The following is a 26,141-nucleotide window of genomic DNA, read 5'->3' as shown; positions in this document are numbered from 1 at the left end:
ACCCATCTGGCCAAGGTAGCCTTAGAAGCCCCATGCCCCCTGGACTGCCCCTGAAAAGTGACAAACAGGACCTGAGACTTCCTCCATTCCCTAGTCCTATCTAGGTACGTGACTAAGGCCCTCCGGACATCCAACGTGTGTAACCTAGCCTCCTTCTCGTTCCGAGGGGGGTCACAGAGGGAAGGGAGCACGATCTCTTGGGACCGATGAAAAGGTGTAGAAACCTTGGGCAAGTAGAAGGGATCAGTCCGCAACACTACCCTATCATCCAGAATCTGGGTATAAGGGTGAACCACAGACAAGGCTTGGAGATCCCCCACCCGCCTGGCCGAGGTGAGTGCGACGAGGAGAAAAACCTTAAGGGACAGCAGTTTGAGAGGGACTTCCCCTAAGGGCTCAAACGGTGGCCCTGTGAGGGCATCCAACACTAAATTAAGGTCCCATGGGGGAACCCTGGGAGCCTGAACAGGTACAGACCTGGACTTAGACTTAATGAACCGGCAAATCCATTCATTCTGTGCCAGACTACAATGAAACAGTGCCCCTAAGGCCGATACCTGCACCTTGAGCGTACTGGTGGAGAGCCCCAATTCCAACCCCCTCTGGAGGAATTCTAGAATAGCCGAGATAGGAGGGGGGCCCTCCGCCCGAGCCCCCGAATGAAGGAGAAAGCGCTTCCAGACCCTACCGTAAATGGCCGTGGTGACTACTTTCCTACTGCGAAGAAGAGTATCGATTAAGCAAGAGGAAAACCCCCGTCGAGCTAGCAGCCGCCGCTCAAACGCCAAGCCGTCAAATGGAGAGCCGGGTCGGGGGGGTGACGGACTGGGCCCTGGGACAGGAGATGAGGGGCGTCCGGGAGAACCCAAGGATCCACCAGAGACAGTGTCCGCAGCCAGTAAAACCATGCCCGTTTCGGCCAGAAGGGGGCGATGAGAATAACCTCCGCTCTGTCGGTCCGGATTTTCCGGAGAACCGAAGGCAACAGGATCAGGGGAGGAAACGCGTACAGGAGGCCGTGAGACCAAGACATCTGGAAGGCATCGAGGGCAACAGGATCGTCTCGGGGGTTGAGAGAGCAGAACCTGTCCACTTTCCGATTCGCCTTGGTAGCGAACAGGTCGAGAACAGGGGCACCCCATAGAAGCGTGAGCTTGCGAAAGACCCCCGGGTCCAAGGACCACTCCCTGACTGAGACAGTGCCGGCTGAGGAAGTCTGCCTCCTCGTTTTCCGCCCCCTTGATATGAAGAGCTGTCAATGAGGAGAGATGTTGTTCGGCTAGCTGGAAGATGCGCATAGTCAGAGCCAGAAGAGAAGGGGATCTGGTGCCTCCCCTGATGGTTGACGTACGCCACAGTCACCCTGTTGTCTGAAAGGACCCGAACATGGCGACCTCTCAAGAAGGGGAGGAACCCCTCTAGTGCCTTGAGAACCGCCATGAGCTCCCTGTAGTTTGAGGGTTGTCTGACCAACCGAGCGTCCCAGGGACCTTGAAGCACCTGTTGGCGCAGATGGGCGCCCCACCCCCAACGGCTGGCATCCGTGACTATAGTGTCCGTGACCGGGGAAAGCCAAGGAACCCCCGTCCGGAGGTGAGAGGGGTCCTGCCACCAACCCAGGGAGTGCAAGGAGTCTGCAGACAGGGTCAACTTCTTCTCCAAACAGCCTCCAAACAGTCTCTGAAACCGAAGGACCTCCAACTGGAGGATTCTAGAATGCAGTTGGGCCCACCACACCCCTGGGATGCAAGAGGTAAGAGTCCCGACCAGCGACATAGCCTGCCGTAAGGACATGCCTGGGCAACTCCTTACGGAAGAGATTAAGGACAAGATCCTGGTGACCTTGTCCACCGGCAGGTGGCACAGCTGACTCGTAGAGTCCAGGACGAGACCCAGGAAGACCTGACATTGGAGAGGCTGGAGTCTGGACTTCCGCAGATTCACCACCCACCCCAGGCCTTCCAGGATGGTGATGACCCTGGTCACATGAGCCGCACATAGAGACTCCGACTGACCCACTATCAGGAGGTCGTCCAGATACGGAACGATCAATATGTCCTGTTCCCTGACATGTGCCATGACCTCTGCGAGGACTTTGGTGAAGATCCGCGGGGCCATGGAAAGCCCGAATGGCAGCGCTGCGAATTGGAAGTGTCTCAGCCTCCCGGAGACGTGTAGTGCGAACCTGAGGAACCGCCGGTGAGCCGGAAAAATAGGGATGTGATAATAGGCGTCCTTCAAGTCGAGGACCGCCATAAAACACCCTGGATACAACAGTCTGACAGTTGACTTCATGGTCTCCATTTTGAAGGCTCGCTGCACCAGATGCAAATTCAAGCTTCTCAGGTTGAAGATGGTGCGGAAGGTGGAGTCCGGCTTCCGAACCAGAAACAGAGTGGAGTAAAAGCCGTCCCCTTCTTGACCTATGGGGACCTCCTGAACGACTTTCCTCGAGAGGAGAGTTAGCACTTCTACTTCCAAGGCCATCTGCCGCTCTGGGGACCGCAAGGATGTTATTATGAGAGACCCCCGAGGGGGTGAACGGAAGTCCAATTTTAACCCTTCCGCCACAATCTGAAGGAGCCACTTGTTGGAGGAGATTGCCTGCCATGCATGGAGGAAGAGGGACAGCCGACCCCCTACCTGATGACAGGCGTCATTGAGAGGGCTTGGGCTTATTATCGGAGTGCTTGCCAAAGAGAAAGCCCGAGGTATTCTTTCTACGGTTCTTCCACTGATCTTGCGGTTTTTGAGACTTCTTTGCGAAAAACTGACGTCTCCGAAAGGGCCGGCTGCGAGAGGACGCCACCGGAAAAACTGGAAACCCCTGTTTCTTATCGGATGCCTTAGTGAGGAGGTCGTCCAGGCCAGAGCCAAAAAGATAGGCACCTTCACAAGGCATGCTGCATAGTCGCCCCTTGGATTGGACATCACCCTTCCAAGTTTTCAGCCAGAGGGCCCGACGCGCGGAATTGGAAAGCGCCGCCGACCTGGCAAATAGTCTTAAAGAATCAACCGAGGCATCAGCCATAAAGGCAGCAGCACCCTGTATTAAGGGCAAGGACGAGATAATATCTTTCCTAGGAGTGTCATTGCGCAACTGGTCTTCTAACTGCTGAAGCCACACCATTAAAGACCGGGCGCTGGTCACGGCAGGGCGCAAGCCACCTGCCGTAGACTCCCATGTACCTCTCAGAAAACCATCAGCCTTCCTATCCAGCTGATCCTTAAGGGACCCCAAGTCCTCAAACGGCAAGGTAGTGGAACGAGACGCCTTGGCAATAGCGACATCAATTTTTGGGGTTCTATCCCAAGAGGTAGACGCTTCCTCATCCACAGGGTACTTCCGTTTAAGGGAAGAGCTAAGATTCAACCTTTTGTCCACTTTTTTCCACTGGTCAGCAATGAGACTTTGAACCTTCTGGGGAATGGGAAACCCCTTACGCTTCCTGGAATCCAAGCCCCCAAACATGACATCCTGGGTAGATTCGGGCCCCCTGGGGTCCACTATGCCCATGGTCGAACGTACCGCCTTCACCAAAGGTCCTACGTCTGCTGTAGGGAAACAAGGACGACCACCTTCATCGGAAGAGGAGCCAGAATCGGAGGGGGAGGATCCCGAGGAGCCCGACGACCGAGAGCCCTGAGCCGAACCCGCCAAGGTATCGGGAGTAGACAGCTTAGGATGACGGGATTTCTTGCGCCTCTTGCCCCCCCTTAAGGGATTTAAGGGACTCCTGTACTTCTGCTCTGATAATGGAACGCAATTCAGATGAGAACCCCGGCCCCTCTTTGAGTAGGGTCTGTTGGATACAGCCTGCACACAGGGCCTTGGTGTAATCCGAAGACAGGGAGGATTGGCATATGGCACATTCCTTGTGACGCTGCTTGGAGGCACAATTTTTCGGTACCTAACAAGAGAGGGGACACGGAAACGGGGACTTAGAAACATGGAAGACCACGAAGTCCACTCACCCCCACGACTCCTGGCAATACCGGATCAGGAGGCGGATTCTTATCTCCCTTGGACCTCTTGGGACCCACCGACCGAACGCTGCCCGGACTGGATACAGCCTTCCGGGAACGATCCGCAGAGCCGCGTTCCGAGCCACGCTGTGGCGACTCCTTGCGCTGCTCCTTGCTGCGGGGTGAATCTCCTGCCATAATGGTAACAATGGAGGAGAAAAAACTCACCAGTCCCAAGCGCCGGTCATATTTGAAACAGAGATCCCTCGTTACATGGGCGCCGCCATCTTGGATCCTAGTGCGCATGCGCACACCAGTCACTTCCTGGTCGCATTGCGCACGTCACCATGGAATCGCGTCACTTCCGGCCGGAGCGTCCAGCTTCACTCCAGCGTGCTGCACAGCAGGGACAAGCCTTCCAGCGGCCGCCGTGAGTGCGCACATCCCTGGAGCGACGCCGGGCCGAGCTCCCGCTCCAGGCCCGCGCCTCACCGCCGCAGAGGTCTGAGACCGAGGGGGGGTGCAGCCAGGCCCGAGCACCGGCTTCAGGTAAGTACCAGGCTTCCACACCGGGTCGGACCTGGGACAGCAATGGGTTGTCCATACCAGGACAGGAAACCAAAACTGATGTGGAGGAGAGGTACCGCCTTTTTATCAGTGGGTTTCCTGTCCTGATGTGGGCGGAACCTATCTCTCATGTGGTGCTGTCATGGGCGGCAGGGAAAACAGCGGAATCCGTTAAAGGGGTTGTCCGACATTAGCTTAACAAAAATGTTTGAGTTTATCTGTGCTGTATTGTCATATAAATCACACCTACATTGTTATTTTTTGTTTTCTAACTTTTGTTCCTCTTGAATTATACCTTTATTCTCTGCAGCTTCTTGTTTACATTCAGCTCTAGCAAACTGACCACTTCCTGTGCAAAACCTCCCAGTCACAGCTGTCACCGCCCAGCCTCAGTGTCCAGCCCCACCCCAGTGTCCAGCCGCACCCTCTGCCCGCCCCCTGCACACACCATTCCCTGTCAGTATATTCTTCCCCAGCACCTGACCTGGTATCACTACAGCATTGCAAATAACAGCCCCACATCGGACTCTGCACCATACACGCACACACATGGCTCTGCACCGTACACGCACACACATGGCTCTGCACCGTACACGCACACACATGGCTCTGCACCGTAAACGCACACACATGGCTCTGCACCGTAAACGCACACACATGGCTCTGCACCGTACACGCACACACATGGCTCTGCACCGTAAACGCACACACATGGCTCTGCACCGTAAACGCACACACATGGCTCTGCACCGTACACGCACACACATGGCTCTGCACCGTAAACGCACACACATGGCTCTGCACCGTAAACGCACACACATGGCTCTGCACCGTACACGCACACACATGGCTCTGCACCGTACACGCACACACATGGCTCTGCACCGTAAACGCACACACATGGCTCTGCACCGTAAACGCACACACATGGCTCTGCACCGTACACGCACACACATGGCTCTGCACCGTAAACGCACACACATGGCTCTGCACCGTAAACGCACACACATGGCTCTGCACCGTACACGCACACACATGGCTCTGCACCGTAAACGCACACACATGGCTCTGCACCGTAAACGCACACACATGGCTCTGCACCGTACACGCACACACATGGCTCTGCACCATAAACGCACACACATGGCTCTGCACCGTACACGCACACACATGGCTCTGCACCGTACACGCACACACATGGCTCTGCACACGCACACATATGGCTCTGTACCGCACACGCACACACATGGCTCTGCACCGTACACGCACACACATGGCTCTGCACCGTAAACGCACACACATGGCTCTGCACCGTAAACGCACACACATGGCTCTGCACACGCACACATATGGCTCTGCACACGCACACATATGGCTCTGCACACGCACACATATGGCTCTGTACCGCACACGCACACATATGGCTCTGCACCGTACACGCACACACATGGCTCTGCACCGTACACATATGGCTCTGTACCGCACACGCACACATATGGCTCTGCACACGCACACACATGGCTCTGCACCGTAAACGCACACACATGGCTCTGCACACGCACACATATGGCTCTGTACCGCACACGCGCACACATGGCTCTGCACCGTACACGCGCACACATGGCTCTGCACCGTACACGCGCACACATGGCTCTGCACCGTAAACGCACACACATGGCTCTGCACCGTAAACGCACACACATGGCTCTGCACACGCACACATATGGCTCTGCACACGCACACATATGGCTCTGCACACGCACACATATGGCTCTGTACCGCACACACATGGCTCTGCACCGTACACGCACACATATGGCTCTGCCAGCCCCCCATCCCCATAGGGAACACATGTGGAGTACATACTCACCTGTCCTCGGTCCCCGCCGCTCCTGCACCGCACACGCACACACATGGCTCTGCACCGTACACGCACACACATGGCTCTGCACCGTAAACGCACACACATGGCTCTGCACCGTAAACGCACACACATGGCTCTGCACCGTAAACGCACACACATGGCTCTGCACACGCACACATATGGCTCTGCACACGCACACATATGGCTCTGTACCGCACACGCACACATATGGCTCTGCACCGTACACGCACACACATGGCTCTGCACCGTACACATATGGCTCTGTACCGCACACGCACACATATGGCTCTGCACACGCACACACATGGCTCTGCACCGTAAACGCACACACATGGCTCTGCACACGCACACATATGGCTCTGTACCGCACACGCACACACATGGCTCTGCACCGTACACGCGCACACATGGCTCTGCACCGTAAACGCACACACATGGCTCTGCACCGTAAACGCACACACATGGCTCTGCACACGCACACATATGGCTCTGCACACGCACACATATGGCTCTGCACACGCACACATATGGCTCTGCACACGCACACATATGGCTCTGTACCGCACACACATGGCTCTGCACCGTACACGCACACACATGGCTCTGCACACGCACACATATGGCTCTGCCAGCCCCCCCATCCCCATCCCCATAGGGAACACATGTGGAGTACATACTCACCTGTCCTCGGTCCCCGCCGCTCCTGCACGTTCGTGCGCTGTCTGTGCTCTGTTCAGCACAGTAGTGACGTCACCGCTGTGCTGCGGATTGCACAGACAGCGGGAGGGACAGTGATGAGAAGCAGCGCTGCGCTGCTTCTCATCAGCACTTTCAAATGTACCGGCATCGGTGATCTGTGATGCCGGTACATTTGAATGTGCGATCCTGGGCAGGGGGGCCGGTGCTGGAGCTGACACCACGGCAGCTGCCGCCAAGCCCCGCCCCCAGGTCACGGACCCCCAGAGCAGTGCAGAGGGAGGTTACTGGAGGTGCGGGGGAATGTGTGGGAGGGTGCAGGGAAGGGGGCGGTGACTCCTCGCACTGTAGACACCCAGCAGGGAGGTGACATGCTGCTCCACATTTGCATGTCAACATGGCCCTGCCCATGTAGACGTGCAAAGACCGGAAGCAGCAAAATCGTGGCAGGAGCGGTCACATGACCGCTCTGAGCCGGGGGAGAGGGGCTGACAGCGGGGCAGGTAAAGTGGTCTCTATCTACTTACCTGCCCCAATGTAGCCCAATAGGGAAATAAAAAAAAAAGTCAAAGAAGCCGGATAACCCCTTTAACGGATTCCGCTGTTTTACAAAAGGGTGGATTGTAATGGAAGGAAAACAACGCAAGTGTGAAAGTACCCTAAGGCTACATGCGCACACTGCATCTTTTTGTGTTCACAAACTGCAGCCAAAACTGCACCTTGTCAGAGAGCCTGGAAATGTCACAAAAATGCTTGTAATTGTAGGTGCGTTTTTGCTGCGTTTTTGTGACAAATGTTGACAAAAACACAGGGATAATGAACATGCTGCTTCTTTTTTGTCACAAACATTTGACAAATAAAACGCTGACAAATAAACTGCAAGGTGCACATAGAAAATCTGACTTCTCATAGACTTTGTTGGGAAGTCAGATGTCAGAAAGTTCCGACAACAAAAACGCAGCAAAAACGCAGCAAAAACGCAGCGTGCGCATGTAGTCTATAAAGCTTATGACTTTGGTGTTTTTACACAAGTTCCAGCCAGCTTTTCCAAAGTGAGCAGAGGTGGGTCAGGATGGGATGTGGCAGTCTACAGCATTTGTAAAATATAACACAAGTGCATCTACAAAGAACATACAGGAGTAAGAGCTGCACTTCTGCTTTTGGCTTACAAATTAGGCTAGTTTCACACTTGCGTTTTTTTCCTTCAGTCGCAATCCGCTGTTTTGGAAAACAGCGGAATCCGTTAACGGATTCCACTGCTTCCCATAGACTTGTATGGACGACGGATTGCGACTGATGGACCTGCGTTGCTTCGACTGGCCGACAATGCGTTGCTTCCGCCGGGCAGAAGGAACGCAGCATGTAACGTTTTTTCATGCATTAAAATGACGCAGAGCGGCGGATTCCGTCGCCGTCCGTTGTTTTTATAATGGACGTCTATGGTGGTGGATTCTGTTAGAATCCGCCATTTGACGGATTCCGTTAACGCATCCGTCTTCACACAACTGCGCATGCCCAGATGTGTAAAGTCAAGAAAAAAAAACTAACGGATTCCATCGTTTTGTACGATCCGTTACAGCAGTTGTGCCACTACATGCAACGCATCCGTCACACAACGCAATGCTACGGATGCCGTTCAACGCAAGTGTGAAACTAGCCTTAGCATACTAATGCAGTCTGACATTCGACAATACTTTCTCTGACAATGGGTGAAGCAAGCAACCTTCAATATGGTGTGTAAACAGTTTCATCCCCATGACTATATGCCAAATATATCATATGGGTAGGTGTATGGAGTAATCTCAGAAGCCAACTAGAGTGCCACATATAACAGAGGTGAATCTGTTTGGATAACTGTGGTAATTTAACTGCTTAGACCTCCGTGGTTAGCCTAATTTTGCAGCACTGCTTCCTGGGTTCAAATCCCACTAAAGACAACATCTGCATGGATGTTTTGAGTGGGTTTCCTCTAGGTACTGTAGTTACAATATACAGTTCTATTGTACCAGCGATCAAACAATTTCCCTAATGCCCTTTGGCAGGGGGCCAAAAATGTGGAGAAATAACTAAATTTGTTGTGCACTACTCAAACAACCCCTTCTTAAATATAATTCCAAAAGATAAAATATAAAGATCTTATTCTCCACTTTGCCATACCGGCACCATGTCTTTTCAGAGGCATGCGCAGGAGTGTTATGTCACAAGATCCTTACAGCTAATCAGTGGATACTAGTGGGCTACTGGGCTCACTTGCTTTGGACATTTGTGTTCTGAACCACAAAAATGTTTAGCCAAAAGGTAGTTGTCTCTGTTTGTAGGTAATTGTGCAGCATTGAGACCTCATCCTACCTTCAGTTTCTGTCCTGTTTTTCTTAACGCAGAAAGGTCATGATCAGACATTCAGTACCCTCTTATACGGCGAAAGTAACCCATCCTTGCAATGTAAGGAACTGCAACCGTTTTCCTTATAAAAATTACAGACACGATCTGAGCTCTCAATGGCCTACTGGGGGGGGGGGGGGTCTGTTGGAGAAACAGGATAGAAAGTGAAAGCAAGGATGAGGTCTTATTGCCACACAAATACAAAGACCCATCTACCTGTGACTAAACAATTTAGTGGTCCAGGGCACGACATAAACCATATGAAAAAGTTGTCATATCAAAAGACTTCAAATCAGATACAGAAGGGTCTCGGAATGGACGAGTGTGTGTGTGCGTGCGTGTCTTTAAAACGCTCCTAAAAGGACTAAATTATCACAAGGATTTATGTCTTATCACATCTAAGGAATCTGCTCCAGACATAGGGAGGGCATCGGGTCTCTGATCTTATATCAATTTTGAGACAATAAAACTTTCAAACCACCTATTCTAAACTAAAGAGGTTGTCCACTACTTTTACATTACTGGACAATCCTTAAAGGTACCGTCACACTAAGTGACGCTCCAGCGATCCCACCAGCGATCTGACCTGGCAGGAATCGCTGGAGCGTCGCTACATAGTCGCTGGTGAGCTGTCAAACAGGGAGATCTCACCAGCAACCAGCCACCAGCGACCCGTGTAACGACGCTGTGCTTGGTAACCATAGTACACATCGGGTTACTAAGCAAAGCGCTTTGCTTATAGTTACCCGATGTGTACCTTGGCTACGTGTGAAGGAGCAGGGAGCCGGCTTCTAGAAGCTGCGGACGCTGTAACCAAGGTAAATATCGGGTAACCAAGCAAAGCTCTTTGCTTGGTTACCCGATGTGTACCTTGATTACCAGCGTCCGCAGAAGCAGATTCCCTGCTCCCTGCACATTCAGATCGTTGCTCTCTCGCTGTCAAACACAGCGATGTGTGTGTCACAGCGGGAGAGCAACGACCAAAAAATGGTCCAGGACATTCAGCAACGACCGGCGACCTCACAGCAGGGGCCAGGTCGTTGCTGGATGTCACACACAGCGACATCGATAGCGATGTCACTTAGTGAGACGAGGCCTTTAGGATAGGTCATCAATGTCTGATTGGCCAGAGTCCGACACCTGGCACCCCAGTTGACCAGCTGTTCTCTGTTCTGGTGGAAGCAGCCGGAAATGCTCAGTTCCGAAGCTGTCCCCTCAAAAGAAAGCGGCATTGGTCGGGTATTGCACATCCGCCTCCCATTCAATTTAATAGGAGGATGTGTAGTACCCACCCGCATCCACTATTAGAACATGGGGCAACTCTGAAACCAAAAATGTCTGGCTGCCTGCTGTTCAGAGAGCAGCTGTTCGGCGGGGGTGCCAGACTCTGGACGATCAGACATTGACAACCCATCCTAAGGATAGTCTAAGTAGTGGACAAACTTTAGGCTGGGGCCACACGGGGCAAAAGTGCGATCCTCGCATGACACTTGGCTCACGCTGGCAGCACGGCAGAGCCGAGTGTCATGCTAGTATCCCTGCGACTGAGGTCCGCGATCATGCGAGTGTACCGCGAGTGCAGTGCGATTTTTCTCTCGTACCATACACTTGAATGGGTGTCTCGCATTACAGTCGCAGCATGCTGCAATTGTTTTCTCGGTCCGATTAGGGCTGAGAAAATAATCGCTCATGGGTGCTGACACACAGGCTAATATTGGTCTGAGTGGAATGTGATGTTTTATCGCATTCCACTCGCAGTTTTTCTCGCCGTGTGGCTTAGGTCTTAAGGATACAAGTCCCCCATATACAATAGACAAATGTCAGCAGAACATGCCCATATTGATGCCAACGTCGACACTCCATTGTGTATGGGAGGTGCCACCTGACTGATGGTTGGGAGAGTTGTAGATCGCATTGTCCTCCCCAAGATAAGCCGCCGGCCGTGTCAGTCATTGGCTTTCTCAGAACACAGGACGGTAAGCTCAGATGACTGTTGGCGAACGATCGGCTAACAGCCAGCTAATGTTTATGGCCAACCCTACTCCCTAAGTTCATTGCTTGCTTTAAATGTTCATTTAGTATACCAAGTCTCTACTCATATATATATAAGCGTCTTCTTTTAGGTACTTTGTTATACCATGCCTAATGAAGAGGCAATTAACCTCGACTGTTTGACTGTTTGCTTTGTAACATTTCTCTTAGAAAGCCATTAAAACATGTTTATCTACAAGATTACTTTAAATCACCAAGAGCAATCACATCTTAAAGCAGAGGTCTCAAACACGCAGGCCGCATGCGGCCCCTCAGGCTGCTTCGTGCGGCCCCCAGCCCATGCCCCTGTTAACTATTTCGGCCGATGCAGGGGCCGCAGCCACTGTCTGCACTTTGTTAGATGAATGTTTTGCCGGCGTTGATCTCTGAGTCAAGGCACGCGCAGCGTCGGCAAAACAATCATCTGACAGAAATCACTGACAGGGGCTGCGGCCCCTGCATCGGCCGCGGAAGTTAACAGGGGCACGGGCCTGGGGGCCGCACAAAGCAGAGATGGGGCAGCCGAGGGAACGCGGGACAGGTGAGAAGGTGTGTGTGTGTGTGTGTGTGAAGGACGGTACATTAACCCCTTAGCGACCTATGACTTACTGGGTACATCATGGCTCCCTGGTACTTAAGGACCCATGGCGTACCCAGTACGTCATGGCGAGATCGCGGCCCCGGAGCTCCGGTGGCTGCGATCGCTTTGCATTGCAAATACCTTAGATTCGGGGAGGAGGGGACCTTAGGAGGGGTGGTGTCTCCTCCCCGGACCTATGGAGGCTGTGATTGGCTGAGCGGCGTTCGTCAGCCAATCACAGCCACTGTAATGTTTCTGCCATTGAAAATGGCTAAAACATTGAAATCCAGCCATGTCAGTGCAGCTATAGCCCTGATCATTGGCTGGAGCTGGGTGACCTCAGTTTCACCCGCCCCCAGCTCTGATTGGAGAGACCGGCCTTGTGACCCATCTCTCCAATCACTGTGGATCTGGGGCCAGAGACCGTTCCCCTCAGCTTCACTCCAGCGTCTGTGGAAGCTGAGAGCGATCAGTAAGTTATAGCCACTGCCCCCGCCCCACCATTACTACAGGATGGGGACAAGGTGGGCACATGACTATAGGATGGGGACAAGGTGGGCACATGACTATAGGATGGGGACAAGGGGGGAAAACTATAGAATAGGGACAAGGTGGGCACATTACTATAGGATGGGAACTAGGATGGGCACAGTACTACAGGATAGGGACAATACTACAAGGGGACAAGGATGAGAAATATATTACTATAGGATAAGGATAAGGCTGGGGACATTACTATAGGATAGGGACAAGGATGGACACATTACTACAGAATGGGCACATTATGATAAGATGGGGACAAGGCTGAGGACAGTACTATAGGATGGGGACAAGGTTGGCACATTACTATAGGATAGGGACATTACTGTAGGATGGGCACATTACTATAGAATGGGACAACTATATGATGGGGACAGGATAGGGAGATTGCTACAAGGAGACAAAGATGGGGAACATTACTATAAGACTGGGACAAAGCTGGACACTACTACAGGATGGGCACATTACAATAAGATGGGGACATGGCTGGGGACATTACTATAGGATGGGGACAAGGATGAGGACTAGGATGGGGCACAATACTACAAGGGGACAAGGATGGGCACATTACAACAAGATGGGGAATATTACTAAAAAATGTTGGCCAAAATTTCTATATAGTGATAATTGTAACACTATTAATTACAAGAAAGGAATAAAATGTAAAAAAAAAACAAAATAGGCATAAGTCTTTTACCATCAATTTTTTTTTCATATATTTAAACAAAGAATGTGCACATTTATTATAATAAACAAGTGAAAAATGTTTAAAACCAGTGATCCCAAGGTGTGTAAAAAAAAAAATATATGGTACCAATAAAAATGTCACTTTATCCTGCAAAGAATGCGGCCCCCCAAATTATTTTTTTCCTGTGCGGCCCATACACCCAGCCGAGTTTGAGACCCCTGTCTTAAAGGATGAAATACAAATGAAACTCTGAAGTACAACATATGCCTTCCATGTTTCATCTGTCTTCGGGCTCACTCATACGAGCATATAAAATTGGACTAGTGCAATCCGATAAAAAAAAAAGGATTTGCATACAGACCAATGTAATTCAACGAGGTATCATAGTATCATAGTTTTTAAGGTTGAAGGGAGACTCTAAGTCCATCTAGTTCAACCCGTAGCCTAACATGTTGATCCAGAAAAAGGCAAAAAAAAACCAATGTGGCAAACAAGTTCCAATGGGGAAAAAATTTCCTTCCTGACTCCACATCCGGCAATCAGACTAGTTCCCTGGATCAACACCCTGTCATAAAATCTAATATACATAACTGGTAATATTATATTTTTCAAGAAAGGCATCCAGGCTCTGCTTAAATGTTAGTAGTGAATCACTCATTACAACATCATGCGGCAGAGAGTTCCATAGTCTCACTGCTCGTACAGTAAAGAATCCTCGTCTGTGATTATGATTAAACCTTCTTTCCTCAAGACGTAGCGGATGCCCCTGTGTTCCAGTCGCAGGCCTAGGTGTAAAAAGATCTTTGGAAAGGTCTCTGTACTGTCCCCTCATATATTTATACATTGTGATTAGATCCCCCCTAAGCCTTCGTTTTTCCAGACTAAATAACCCCAAGTTTAATAACCTGTCTTGGTATTGCAGCCCACCCATTCCTCTAATGATCTTGGTCGCTCTTCTCTGCACCCTCTCCAGTTCAGCTATGTCCTTCTTATATATCGGTGACCAGAATTGTACACAGTATTCTAAAGGCCCCGTCACACTAAGCAACATCGCTGCTAACGAACAACGTTTGTGACGTTGCTAGCGATGTCGCGGTGTGTGACATCCAGCAACAACCTGGCCCCTGCTGTGAGGTCGTTGGTTGTTGCTGAATGTCCTGGGCCATTTTTTAGTTGTTGCTGTCCTGCTGTGAAGCACAGATCGCTGTGTGTGACAGCGACAGAGCAACAACTAAATGTGCAGGCAGCAGGAGCCGGCTTCTGCAGAGGCTGGTAACCAATGTAAACATCGGGTAACCAAGAAGCCCTGTCCTTGGTTACCTGATATTTACCTTTGATACCAGCCTCCCCCGCTCTCACTGCCTGTGCTGCCGGCTCCTGCTCTGTGCACATGTAGCTAGCTGCAGGACACATCGGGTTAATTAACCTGATGTGTGCTGTAAGTAGGAGAGCAGGGAGCCAGCGCTAAGCAGTGTGCACTGCTCCCTGCTCTGTGCACATTTAGCTGCAGCACACATCAGGTAATTAACCCCATGTGTGCTGTAGCTAGGAGAGCAGGGAGCCAGCGCTCAGTGTGCGCTGCTCCCTGCTCTCTGCACGTGTGGCTGGACACTGGTTGCTGGTGAGCTCACCAGCAACTCGTGTAGCGACGCTCCAGCGATCCCTGCCAGGTCAGGTTGCTGGTGGGATCGCTGGAGCGTCGCAGTGTGACAGCTCACCAGCAACCTCCTAGCAACTTACCAGCGATCCCTATCGTTGTTGGGATCGCTGGTAAGTTGCTTAGTGTGACGGTACCTTAAGTGCGGTCGCACTAGTGACTTGTACAGAGGTAGAACTATATTTTTTTCATGAACACTTAGTGTAGGTAGTGCTGCTGGTTGTGATTTTTTTCAAAGCTGCTTTCAGCACAAAGTAAAAAACCGCTGCGAGTGGACGAGAAAATCAGAGACTCAAGTCTATGGGTACTAGAGAGGGGGCAAAAAAAAAAAATGGACATGGACCATCCAGTGGCATCCATTTGTTACGGCTACATCATAATTCTGTAGCATAGGACACTAAATAGTCCTGTAAATTATTATAAATTAATAAAAGCCGCTGGGAAAAAAAAAAACATTGCACATGGGCAGCAAGTGAGAAAAAAAAAATTGTCCAAAATTGGACCAAAATGTTATACGTTCGTGACCCCAGCCTTATACGGATACTCAAACTTTAATGAGTCTGATCTGCAAAACGGATGAGAATATGACAAGCTGCGAGTCTCGTGAACCAGAAACGTTATTAAAGCATCAATGAATGACTAAAACGATGGGCAGTGTCTGTCTGAGGAAAGAGAACGGCACTAGGACGTGTCTAGAATCCACTTCAAACAAGCATATTGGTGGAGAATTTGGGACCTTTGTAGGACATCTTCTGTCAGGCTGGGACTTGTGCATAAGGTTATTACAAGTGCAGGAGAGCGGTGGGTACTACACTCATTACCTACTGTACTGGAAAATGCCCGCAGAGGCACTGAATGACAAGTGGTGGCATATGTGTAGCACCCGCAACTCTGAATGTAATGGCAATAGGAGAGCATAGTGGCATCAACAGCAGTTCAGTGTGGTGTGCATGTGTGATCAATGAAAAGGGGAATAGCTGATGCTAGACACTCTGGCACTGGGCTACCAACATGCCCATAAGGCTGTGTGTCCACGATCAGGTTTCACAGCGTATTTTCGCTGCGTCCACTAGTACAGGCACAGTGGATGAGCAGCTCTGGTCTCCTAAGGAGAGTACTCGCAGCCCCGCAGGACAGGACATACTACATCCAGGACGCAGCATGTCCAGACCGTGGGCATGAAGCCTTTTACACTACCATACACAGATGGTCAACCATTCCCAACAGTCCCATGTGGATGAAAAGGACTTTTAAAAGGGTTTGGTCATCTGGAGGATATGAAATGCTACAACTGCAGCCAAGTCCACCAGCAAGTAGGATTGGTGTTTCAGTGCCGGATGGGTGAGGTAGAAGATGTACAAAATACCCATTTATATCTGCATTCTGCCAGCAGGGGGGGTGGGGACTACAAATCCTGCTAAAAACCCTGGAATTCTCCACTCCAAAACCTCACAAAAAAGTGGTCTGACTTTCCTATATAGAAATACCATTTTTCAATGGGTCTGCATGGTGGACATATACAGCCTGACTGCGGTCTCTGTCCAGAACATACACTGAGTACGTGCCTAACGGTGGGCACAGACGCAGTGTACCTAGCATAAACAAAGTGACATCAACACAAACACCATATTATAACAGCGCATGTAACAACCATGACAGATACATCATATCAGCGTGGCGGTTAGTCCCATTCATTCCACTGTAGGCAGACAAGACACCATCCTTATACAAGACAAGGCCGTCACCACGCTGGCATAAGACATCTTGGCCATTCAGTGCTCCAGCACATCCATACTCACCATCTGCAGGCTGTTGGAAGTTGACATAGGCATAACCAAGCGACCTTCTGGTGATCATGTCCCTGCAGACTCGTATAGACAGCACAGGCCCAGCTGGACTAAACTTCTCATAGAGCATGGCTTCTGTGACATCTGGATGGAGGTCACCCACATAGAGGGAGGCCATAGGATAACTGCTGGTGGCTGTGTGCATCACCCGACCAGGTTATACCGAACTACAGGACCGGGGATCTCCACAGGAGAGGTAACCGGATATTAAGGCGCCTGATCACCGGCAGCAACAGGTACTATGGTGCGGAGTGATAGAAGCCTGGGGCAGATCACTGCACGAGCGCTACCCAGAGAGGTGCCACTGGCGGAGTTACACTTGTGATGAGTCCTATGGGCACGGCGGCGTTATACTGTTGATGAGCAGGTCGTATGGGCACGGCGGAGTTATACTGTTGATGAGCAGGTCCTATGGGCACGGCGGAGTTATACTGTTGATGAGCAGGTCGTATGGGCACGGCGGCGTTATACTGTTGATGAGCAGGTCGTATGGGCACGGCGGAGTTATACTGTTGATGAGCAGGTCCTATGGGCACGGCGGAGTTATACTGTTGATGAGCAGGTCGTATGGGCACGGCGGAGTTATACTGTTGACGAGCAGGTCGTATGGGCACGGCGGAGTTATACTGTTGATGAGCAGGTCCTATGGGCACGGCGGAGTTATACTGTTGATGAGCAGGTCCTATGGGCACGGCGGAGTTATACTGTTGATGAGCAGGTCGTATGGGCACGGCGGAGTTATACTGTTGATGAGCAGGTCCTATGGGCACGGCGGAGTTATACTGTTGATGAGCAGGTCCTATGGGCACGGCGGAGTTATACTGTTGATGAGCAGGTCCTATGGGCACGGCGGAGTTATACTGTTGATGAGCAGGTCCTATGGGCACGGCGGAGTTATGCTTGTGATGAGGGAGTCATGTGCTCAGACTGGTGCTTGCTGATGGTGGTTTCACTAGATGCAACGTGACGGGCAAGGAGCAGGTGACCGGCTGCCGTTCCGTGGAGAGACCGGGGGGTTACAGTCTTACGTAGTGACCCGTGTACCGAGCAGTGTGTGTCTTGTAGTTACCCCTCCTATTTATGTCTTTAGCTTTGCGCCCCGGTCGCCTTCAGGAAAGCACCTTGTAGCCGGCACCCTGCTCGGCAGCGAGTACAAGAGAGGCCGACAATAGCTGGAAGCACGGCTTTTATATCCAGGTCGCAGGTGTACTGGCCTAGCCCTGTAGTCACAGCGCCCTCTGGTGCGCGCCAACCGCATAGGAAATAGCAATGCGCCATGTTGCTGGTGGCGTGCTTCAGACTCAATGGTTTCCGCTCGTTACACCCCTTTGCCGGGTTTTTTTTTTCTTTATCACTTGGAAGCGGTTGGCCTGCTACACTGCTGCTCACAATACAAAGCTGCGTGATGTGGGCTTGAGCATTTTTAATGCACGGCTGTAATGTTGCCCTTGCTGCATGTCTAGAAACTGAGAGCCGTGCGCATGCGTCCATATTGTTCCCGCGCATGCTTGTCTGTGGCAGGAGAGTCGTCTGACGTCTTCCTCTGTTATTTCTGGCACGGAACAGAAGTGCACGCGTGGGTCGGAGAGTCACAGCGTGTGTGATAGCAGCTGTCCACAAGTATAGTACACCTGTGTGTGCTCAAACACGGTACCAAAACCTTTTCACTTGTCTCAAATATTATAATGGACCCTAAACAAACGTTCACACTAGAATTGCTTGTGTACAGTATAGTGGCCCGCAAATAGCCCTCCATAAAGTATAAACGGGGGTGGGATTCAAATTTTTAACAACTTTGTAAACCCCGCCTATTTGAAAACCACAGCCATTATATAACCACACCCATTTTTGTTAGCCACACCCATTTTCACACAGTTTCCTCAACGGAAAAATACAAGTAATTTAAAGTAAAATCTCCTTCCCCTCCTATGCCTGCACTCTCCTGTCCAGCACCAGTTGTTCCAGTCATATTGTATTAAACGGTTTTTCTACAGTTTTTAAAAATTATTACTAAAGGATCCCTGCTAAAATTGGAATGGTCGACCTTCCCCACACAGATCTCATCCCATGTGGCTCCTTTCCCCTACAGATCTCATTCCATCATGGCCTCTTTCCCCCTACAGATCCCATCCCATGTGGCTCCTTTCCCCCTACAGATCTCATCCCTTTTTGCCTCTTTCCCCTGCAGATCCCATCCCATTATGGCCTCTTTCCCCCTGCAGATCTCATCCCATGCGCTCCTTTTCCCCTGCAGATCCTGTCCCATATGGCTCCTTTTCCTGTATAGCTCCCATCTTATATGGCCTCTCCCCATATAGCTCCCATCTTATGTGGCCCCTCTCCCCATATAGCCACATATAGCTTAAATCATATGTGGTCCCTCTCCCCATATAGCGCTCCCACCTTATGTGGCCTCTCCCCATATAGCTCCCACCTTATCTGACCCCTCTCCCCTTATGGCTCCCATCATATGTGGCCTCTCCCCATATGGCTTCCATCTTATGTGGCCTCTCCCCATATAGCTCCCATCTTATGTGGCCCCTCTCCCCATATAGCCACATATAGCTCCCATCTTATGTGGCCCCTCTCCCCATATAGCGCTCCCATCTTATGTGGCCTTTCCCCATATAGTCACATAGAGCCGCCATCTTATGCGGCCCCTCTCCCTGCGTCTTCGGCTCACTGAGCACTTACCTGCTCCAAGCATCGGCAGCTTCTCCTCAGTCTTCCATCCTCCGCGGCTCTCTGCAGGCACGCTGAAAGACGGCAGTAGGGGAAGCTACCTCTCCACGCTGCCGTGACCTCTGTAGTGTCAGTGCTTCGCTGCACGCCGGGTCAGGGAGCAGACAGGCTCCACTGTACCCGGAAGTGCGGTGCGGAGGTACGGGGATTAGTTTGTATCAGTGTCTTAAAGAGACACTAACACATGAATACAGGGAACCGGGTCGCCGCAGCTGTTTCTTGCCGGTTCTGGGAACCGGCTGCTATTTTAACAACCGGTTCTCCAGAACCGAACAGAACCGGCTGAATCCCACCCCTGAGTATAAAGGTTCCCTCATAGCTCTCCATATATTATAATGGCCCCAACATAACCCTCCAAATGGTATTATGGCCACATACAGTATAATGGCCCTCAAATAGCTGTCCACAAAGTGTAAAGGCTCCCACACAAACCTCCATACATTTTATTGCCTCCCACATAGCCCTCCAAATAGTATTATGGCCTCCGCATAGCCCTTCAAATATTATAATGGTCCCCACATAGCCCTCCATATAATATAATGCACCCCTCATAGTTCTCCATATAGTTTAATGGGCACCACATTGCCTTCTAAGTGTGTCTGCTCAGGAGCATGATGAAGGTCTCTGAATGATGCAGGACATGTAATCCACACGGGAGGCACTGAACTGAGAGCAGTGACACCCATCGGACCGGACCACCACCTAGGTGAGTATTATAAAGGTGTTTTTTATGTCATACAGACATTCGGCCTGGACTTTTATATACAGTATTCCTGAGTGCTGTATATAAGGGCTCATTGGTGGCCACAGATCATAAGGGAAAAACTTGATGTCAGGTTCCCTTTAAGGCCTAAGACACACGGCATCAAAATCGGTGCGAGTGGAGTGCGATAAAACATCACATTCCACTCTGACCAATATTAGCCTGTGTGTCAGCACCCATGAGCGATTATTTTCTCAGCCCTAATCGGACCGAGAAAACAATTGCGGCATGCTGAGACTGTAATGCGTTCCTGGTTTCACTCGCACCCATTCAAGCCTATGGAGCGAGAGAAAAATCACACTGCACTCACAGTACACCGGTGTAACGCGAGTGCAGAGCGAGAATAACAATAGCCGACAATGGATGAGAGAGGGAGATAAATCCCTCCCTCCCCTCCTCCGTGCCGGCCCGCCCCTCGCAGCTGAGTCCTGCGTCCAGCACCAGCAACGATATTTTGAAAATGAACGACGTGTCAACGTTCAACGATTTGGTGAGTATTTGCAATCGTTAGCGGTCGCTCGTAGGTGTCACACGCAACGTCACTAACAATGCCGGATGTGCGTCACTTTTCCGTGACTCCAACGACATATCGTTAGATACGTTGTTGCGTGTAAAGCGGCCTTTAGTTGCTCATGGTTGTAACATGGATACCTAAGCTGCAAAGCCCTGCACATAACTTGGTTTGAGAGTGTTTTGCAAGACAAGCAAAGCTTTTTATAAATTTGTAACTTGGTTTAAGAGCAATGCTTTACAAGAAGAGCAAATCCTCACCGTGCACACTTCTAGTTCTGTCCTTTCACCACGTTCTGACCCACTGTGGACGTAGCTTTCTGTACATATGTACTGTACACAGTATACCATTGTACAGTGTATACTATATAGCATGTCTATCAATTTGCATTTGTGGATATAGTATTTGTGAGACTGTGACCGGGGTTATCTATGACGGCCGGTATGTCTCGCCCCGGTTGTGCTCACTCCATGATAGAAAGTAACTCCACTACAGGGTTAATGCTGTTTCCCTACAGGCTTAAGGAAGGGTTAAAAGGAAACAGGAACGAGGGCAGGTGTGCCGGGTGTGGGGGAGTGAACACAACTCCCTGAGTTCTCTGCTGGAGAGGCACATGTATATTGTTGTGGACTTTTGTTTGGACATTAAAACCGTGTGCTGTGAACCTTAATGCCTGGATCCCGTGTCTTCTGCTGCGCAGCCGACCGTGCTACCTCACATATGGTGGAGAATCGGCGGGCATGACAGCCGGTGAGGTGTAGCATCCATCCCTTGTGACCCAGTAGCACATGTCCTGGATTCGAGCGGCTATACTACAGCCCAAACCCGGTGACGCCATGGAGGACATACTAAAGCAGCTGGCTGAGGCTAATGAACAGCAGCAACAGACCAATGCACACCTGCTCCGGGCGTTGGAACGTCAGCAGCAATCCTTGCAAGTGCAGGACAAAAGGCACCAAGAACAGCTGGTTCAGGCCAATACACGTCAGCAGCAAGCCTTGCAATTGCAGGAACAAAGACATCAAGAACAGATGGTTCTCCTGGCCAAGTCGATCCGTGCCGGACCGGCAGCAACAACCCCGGGACCGGGTGACGACGGCAGCGTCCGGAAAGCGGTGAGACAAGCGTTGCAAAAGATGACCCCGGGGGATGATGTGGAAGCGTTCCTGGCGGTGTTTGAGCGGGTGGCCGAGCGGGAAAAGCTGCCGACCCCCCAGTGGGCTGAGGTATTGTCGCCCTATCTGACGGGGGAACCCCAAAAAGCGTACCTGGACCTCAGTACCGAGGACGCCATTGACTATGTGATCCTGAAAGCCGAAATACTGGCTCGGTTGGGGGTGAATACCTATGTACGGGCTCAGCGGGTAAATCAGTGGTTCTATGAGGAAGCCAAACCCGTACGCTCCCAGGCCTATGACTTGTTGCATCTTGTAAAAAAGTGGTTGCAGCCTGACACTCTGAGCCCGGCGCAAATGGTGGAAAGGGTAGTAGTGGATCGTTTTGTGCGCACTTTACCCGTCACCGTTCAACGGTGGGTAGGACAGGGTGACCCGAGTACCCTGGACCAATTAGTGTCCCTGGTAGAGCGGCATGTGGCTACGCAGGACTTGATACGGGACACTGAGACTTTGCGTACCGCCCGTCGGTCCGGCCCCTCCAAGCCTAGGGCCAAGGACCCACCGCTGACAACGGTGCAGGAGTCCCCTACCGTCCCGTCTGAGGCCGTGGCCGCCATTCCTGAGGTCCGGAAGGTTCTGTACCCTAAACGACAACCCGTCAAGGGGGTTTCCGTCCCCATTAGATGTTGGCGGTGCCAGCGGGTGGGACATATGGAAGCCCAGTGTCCACTCACCACGGAGCCCATGGATTGTGGGGTTACCCGGCGGGGTTCAATGTATGCTCAGGTGGTGTGTACCGCTGACCTGGTCTCCCCAGAGACGGAGCCCCACTTGTGCCAAATACAGGTGAATGGATGTCCGGTTACAGGATTGTTGGATTCCGGAAGCTTAGTGACCCTTGTGCGATCCACCTTGAGGGCTAATGTAAAGGCCACAGGACGTACCGTGGGGGTGGTTTGCATACATGGGGACCGCCGAGACTATCCCACGGGGATTGTCACCATCACAGCACCTTGCGGTCAGGTGCAACATGAGGTGGGACTTCTTAACACTCTTCCTTATGATGTGATCCTAGGAAGGGATCTGCCCTATTTTTGGACTTTATGGAGGGGACCCCCTAAGTCCCCTCAGATATTGGTCAGTCCGGGACCTGAGCCCTACAATCCTGAATCCGGGACGCCTGCCGTAGGGGTCACCATGATAGGGACAGAGTGTGACCCCGATAGGTCACCCCTAGAGGTATTGGCAGGAGAGGCTGAGATGGTCGAGCCCATCCCGGAGTTGGAGGCGTCCCCGGATACGTTTGGGACAGCCCAACTCCAGGACCCTACGTTAATACATGCCCGGAGTCGGGTGACAGTAGTTGACGGGGTGGCACAGCTGCCCGGTGCCCAGGTAAGGTACCCCCATTTCGCTCTTAAGCAGGATTTACTCTACCGGGTAGATGAAATACGGGGCGTGGGGGTAGAACAGTTGGTGGTGCCCCAGCCGTATCGCCGGCGGGTCCTCGACTTGGCTCATAAACACCTGATGAGTGGCCACCTAGGGGTCAAGAAAACGCAGGAGCGAATATTGCAAAGGTTCTATTGGCCCGGGGTCTTTGGGGAGGTAAAACGGTTCTGCGAAACCTGCCCGGAGTGTCAGCTTACCGCACCCCTGACCCATTTTCGCAGTCCGTTGGTACCGTTACCCATTATAGAAGTCCCTTTTGAACGGATAGGGATGGATCTGGTGGGGCCCCTCGTAAAGTCCGCTCGAGGGAACCAACACATCCTAGTGATCGTTGACTATGCCACCCGGTATCCCGAGGCGATACCTCTCAGACATACTGCAGCAAAGCTTATAGCTCGGGAGTTGTTTGCTGTGTTCTGCCGGGTGGGGTTGCCCAAGGAGATCCTTACGGATCAGGGGACCCCATTCATGTCTAAAGTGACCAAAGAGCTATGCCGGCTACTCCAGATCAAGCAGTTGCGTACGTCTGTGTATCATCCTCAAACGGACGGTTTAGTCGAGCGTTTCAATAAAACCCTGAAAACCATGCTAAGAAGGGTGATTTCAAAAGACGGGAAAGACTGGGATATGATGCTTCCCTATTTGATGTCTGCCATACGAGAGGTGCCACAGGCATCCACGGGGTTTTCGCCTTTTGAATTGTTATACGGGCGACATCCCCGGGGATTGTTGGACCTGGCAAAGGAAACATGGGAGCAAGAGCCCACCCCCCATAAAAGTGTGATTGAACACATTTTAGGAATGCAGAACCGCATAAGCGCGGTCATGCCAATTGTGAAGGAGCATTTACAGGAGGCTCAGGCCGCGCAAAGAGGCCGCTACAATAGACAAGCCACCGTGCGGACCTTTAAACCCGGGGATCGGGTGTTGGTATTAATCCCCACGGCGGAGAGTAAATTCCTGGCTCAGTGGCAAGGCCCCTACGAGATAAAGGAAAGAGTCGGGGTGGTTAACTATAAAGTATTGCAGCCCGGTAGGCGGAAACCTGAACAAATATACCATGTCAACCTATTAAAACCTTGGCAGGAACGGGAAAGCCTGATGGCTGTTTTTTCCCCACCTCCTCCCTCTTCGGGTCGTTCACCTCCGGCTCCAGCGACCTCCGGAGAGGACGAACCGGAAGTAAGGATTGGAGAAGCCCTCACCAAGACTCAGAGGCGAGAGGCCAGACGGTTGGTTCAGCAGAACCCCGATGTCTTCTCCGAGCTGCCCGGTAGGACCAGTCTGATACGACATGATATTGTCACCGAGCCCCACCTGAAGGTACGCCTGAAGTCATACCGGGTACCGGAGGCTCGACGACAAGCCATATCGGAGGAAGTAAAGACAATGTTACGCCTGGGGGTCATCGAAAAATCCCAGAGTGAATGGGCTAGTCCGATTGTCCTAATACCAAAACCCGATGGCTCCTTAAGGTTCTGCAATGACTTTAGGAGATTGAACGAAATATCCAAGTTCGATCTCTACCCCATGCCCCGAGTGGATGAGCTGATTGATAGGCTGGGACAGGCGCGATATTTTACCACGCTCGACCTGACCAAGGGGTACTGGCAGGTGCCACTGACGGAGTCCGCCAAGGAGAAAACCGCTTTTGTTACGCCAGAGGGTCTCTTCCACTATGTTGTCTTGCCTTTTGGGTTACATGGCGCTCCGGCCACGTTCCAGAGGTTGATGGACTTAGTGCTGGAACCCCACCAGGTGTATGCATCAGCGTACCTTGATGACATCATTATTTACAGCTCCGAGTGGCAGACCCACTTGGAACAGGTACAAGCGGTGGTGGACGCGCTTCGAACAGCCGGCTTGACAGCCAATCCCAAGAAATGTGCGTTGGGACTCACGGAAGCCCGCTACTAGGGCTACGTGATAGGCCAAGGAGTGATTAAGCCCCAAATTAACAAGGTTGAGGCGATCCAGAAGTGGCCTAGACCCCTGACCACGAAGCAGGTTAGGGCCTTCCTGGGTATCGTGGGATACTACAGGAGGTTTGTAAAGGATTTTGCGGGACTATCAGCCCCCTTGACGGACCTTCTCAAAGGCAAGAAGTCCGTCATGGTGCGCTGGACTCCGCAGGCCGAGGACTCATTCCGGGCCCTGAAGGGGGTCCTGTGCGGACAGCCCGTTCTTGTACACCCTGATTTCCGGAAGGAGTTCATAGTACAGACTGACGCCTCAGAGGTCGGCCTGGGGGCAGTGCTGTCTCAGGTGGTTCAGGGGGAGGAACACCCCGTCACCTTCTTAAGTAGGAAGCTCACCCCTCCCGAGCGGAATTATAGCGTAGTGGAGAAGGAGTGCCTGGCGATCAAGTGGGCCTTGGAGTCCCTACGCTATTACCTGCTGGGACGGCAGTTTCGCTTGGTGACGGATCACTCTCCACTGGTCTGGATGAGGTCCGCCAAGGAACGGAATGCCCGGGTTACCCGGTGGTTCCTTTCTCTGCAGAACTTCCGGTTTACGGTTGAACACCGGGCCGGTAGGTTCCAGGGCAACGCCGATGCCTTGTCCCGCGGCCCGTGTTTGATGGCAGGAGTTCAACCCCGCTCGCTTGAATTGAGGGGGGGGTATGTGAGACTGTGACCGGGGTTATCTATGACGGCCGGTATGTCTCGCCCCGGTTGTGCTCACTCCATGATAGAAAGTAACTCCACTACAGGGT

At 51.7% G+C, this 26,141-nt stretch overlaps 1 protein-coding gene across 2 annotated transcripts in view; it reads right to left on the bottom strand.

The window, feature by feature from the left end:
- PABPC4 (poly(A) binding protein cytoplasmic 4) overlaps window positions 1-18,004 on the bottom strand; it is an 87,205-nt gene extending 69,201 nt beyond the window's left edge. The window contains exon 1 of one of the 2 annotated variants that reach the window (XM_075336220.1): window positions 16,792-18,004. In XM_075336220.1, the coding sequence (XP_075192335.1) occupies window positions 16,792-16,984 (193 nt within the window). In that variant the 5' untranslated portion in view covers window positions 16,985-18,004. The remainder of the gene's footprint in view (window positions 1-16,791) is intronic. The other variant, XM_075336219.1, reaches the window with a different exon arrangement.
- Window positions 18,005-26,141: the final 8,137 nt, after the last annotated feature.

The sequence above is a fragment of the Anomaloglossus baeobatrachus genome, chromosome 2, assembly GCF_048569485.1.
Source record: "Anomaloglossus baeobatrachus isolate aAnoBae1 chromosome 2, aAnoBae1.hap1, whole genome shotgun sequence".
Classification (NCBI taxonomy): domain Eukaryota; kingdom Metazoa; phylum Chordata; class Amphibia; order Anura; family Aromobatidae; genus Anomaloglossus; species Anomaloglossus baeobatrachus.
Note: the sequence above shows the minus strand (reverse complement) of the source record. Positions and strands in the feature narration are given on the sequence as shown.